Source organism: Alosa alosa, chromosome 2 (assembly GCF_017589495.1).
Source record: "Alosa alosa isolate M-15738 ecotype Scorff River chromosome 2, AALO_Geno_1.1, whole genome shotgun sequence".
NCBI classification, from domain to species: Eukaryota; Metazoa; Chordata; class Actinopteri; order Clupeiformes; family Clupeidae; genus Alosa; species Alosa alosa.
Window position 1 is genome coordinate 27,616,269 of NC_063190.1, and position 2,500 is coordinate 27,618,768.

At 48.6% G+C, this 2,500-nt stretch overlaps 1 protein-coding gene across 3 annotated transcripts in view; it reads right to left on the reverse strand.

Annotated features, from left to right (window-relative positions):
* The window catches only part of nlgn2b (neuroligin 2b), a 39,693-nt gene that overhangs the window by 18,537 nt on the left and 18,656 nt on the right, over positions 1-2,500 (reverse strand). For all 3 annotated transcript variants that reach the window (XM_048235957.1, XM_048235949.1, XM_048235941.1), the window contains one exon: positions 861-1,010. In XM_048235957.1, the coding sequence (XP_048091914.1) occupies positions 861-1,010 (150 nt within the window). The remainder of the gene's footprint in view (positions 1-860; positions 1,011-2,500) is intronic.

Sequence of the window (2,500 nt, forward strand, 5' to 3'; positions counted from 1 at the left end):
AACAGTACCACAAACACAGAGAAAGCTTTGACCCTGTTGGCTCAGACATATGCTCAGGGATTTTTCCAGAATGAGGTAGGAAAGCAGCATGCGGTCGGTGCATTTGATTTGCCACACATCTCCTTCCCCGTCCCACAACTCCCCTCGCTCGTTTGCCAAGGTAGATGGAAGCGGACAAATGGAGCACGGCGGAAAGTAAACAAATGTGACCTGTTCACAGTTTCCGCTGAAGCAGACCCGTCTCTCAAACTCCGCAAATGAACAAGTCCCAGCACCCTGCCCAGGACCCTCCATTACTGGGGTCAGTACCAGAACAAGGTTACCGCAGCAAATCATTGGAGTTGTGTGGTATTTCTGACAATCCATTACATTACCACCATCATACTTTAACCATTAAACCATTTAACCATTTAAGTTCTTTGCAATGGCATACATCCTTCATCTGGTCTTGGATAGTACAGATATCACTGTCATAATCTAGATATCTCTGGATATCATTATATGCATTAAGTGCATATATACATACATTTCAAACAGTACATTAAATCACACAGTACATTATGCATGCGCCAGCTCAAGGTCAGACATCAGTGTAACTCATTGGAGTAGCAATCCAACAGCTGACCTACACAACGGATCCTCGATTTCCGACCTGTGTTTAACTCCATCACCAGTAGAGAGGCCACAGACTTTGAGTATTTCATCGTGAAATGGCTTGTGAAATGGGCATTGGAGGAGAACGAGCTGGGATCTCTCTCTCCTTCCTTCCAGACCACTCTCCCACAGAGTGCAGGGAGGAGAGGAGGAGGAGGAGGAGGAGGAGGAGGAGGAGGAGGAGGAGGTGGGGAAGGGGGACTCACCCAGTACACCCAGCCGGTAGTTCATGGTCACCACGATGACGCTGCCGTAAGCAGCCAAGACACTGGCGTCAAACATGTTGCCCGTGCCCTCCATATATGAGCCACCGTGGACGAAGAGCATGACCGGCTTTTTCCGTCGATCGCGGATGTCTGTGGAGAGAGAGAGAGATACAGGAAGACAGAGGGAGAGGGAAAGAAAGAGAGAGATGAAGAGAGAGAGAGAGAGAGAAAGAGAGACAGACAGAGAGGGAGGAAAAAACACAGAGCAAATGAATGAGTGGATCCATTGATAAATGTCTCCTCATATATAAAGCTATGAGCTCTGGAAGATGGAACATCTAACGCTACCCCCCCCTGTCAAAGTCCTGATTTAATGATCAAGGTGAGTGGGAGCTGGGGGAGAGCCAGGCATGTTTACCTCACACACGTGAGCTGATCACAGCCATCAGAAAAAGGCTAAATTGCTGATGCATTTAGAGACAAACTAGATAAGTATTTCACATAGAAGTCAGACAAATGCTTTGAGTGATGTCTTTTTCATCTGTAATATCTGCATTTAAAATGAAAAATGTTTTTTTCTACTGTCTATTGTCCTTAGATCAAACTTTTAAAGATTACATGGAAACTAATATAAGGTTGGCAATCAGCTGCAATGGCTAATTATCCTGTAAGCCATATGCATGTCTCTAATATAAATTATGTTGGTTGAAAGTAAATCCAGTGTAAAGTGAATCTATCAACAAGAAATGGGTGGATTTGGCATTGACAAATCTTCTATGACCAACCAATATATAAGGGCTGGCAGCAGGGCATCCTATGTCAGAGTTATATCTCTCACAACATCCTACATCTCCATCCCGCCTCTGCCCCTGTCAGTGCACTGTTTGTCCCTCTTGGCTCCTCATACTCTGCCGGAGCCTCCCTCCACGCTGCTGCAGTGGTACAGCCGGAGCCTCACTTCCCTACCCTGTGAAGAAGTCGGCGCACTAAGGGACAGTGTCAGCCTTTCTCCTGTCTTCCCCTGCCAGCCGGACACAGGAAGTGCCCTCCCTGCCACCTCCATACTCCCTCCCTCCTCCTCATACCCTGTCCAGCGCTCTGTTCTTTCCCTTTCTTATCTTATCCATCTTTTCTTTTTCTTTTCCTTCTTCCTCCTTTCTCTCCTCCTCCTGTCAGTGCTCTTGGCGTGTCCTCTCCGTGTGTGCGTGCGTGTGTGTGTGTGTGTGTGCGCGTGTGTGTGTGTGTGTGTGTGATCTGCACAGAGACTGGATGGGTTTGATTAAAGAGCATGGGGCTGTAGCCCCCCCCCCCCACACACACACACACACACACACACACACACACACTCACTCAGTCTCAGTCAGGCAGCTCGGACAAGGCTGCTGCTGCTGCTTGTTTGGAGTTGAGTGGAGCGCCGGCATGTAAAGGGAGAACTAAGATGGAACACTTCTCCGTCTCCCCCTACTCCTCCTCCTCCCTCCCTCCCTCCCTCCTTTCTCCCTGACTCTCTCCCTCTCTCGCTTTGATCCGAGCCGATTAGACGGACGGCGGCGACGCTAAGTGACTCTGACAGCCTCAGCTGGGCCGACGGGTAGCCATATTGCTTGGGCCCATCCAGTAGTTTTAAATCAGTCTCAAAA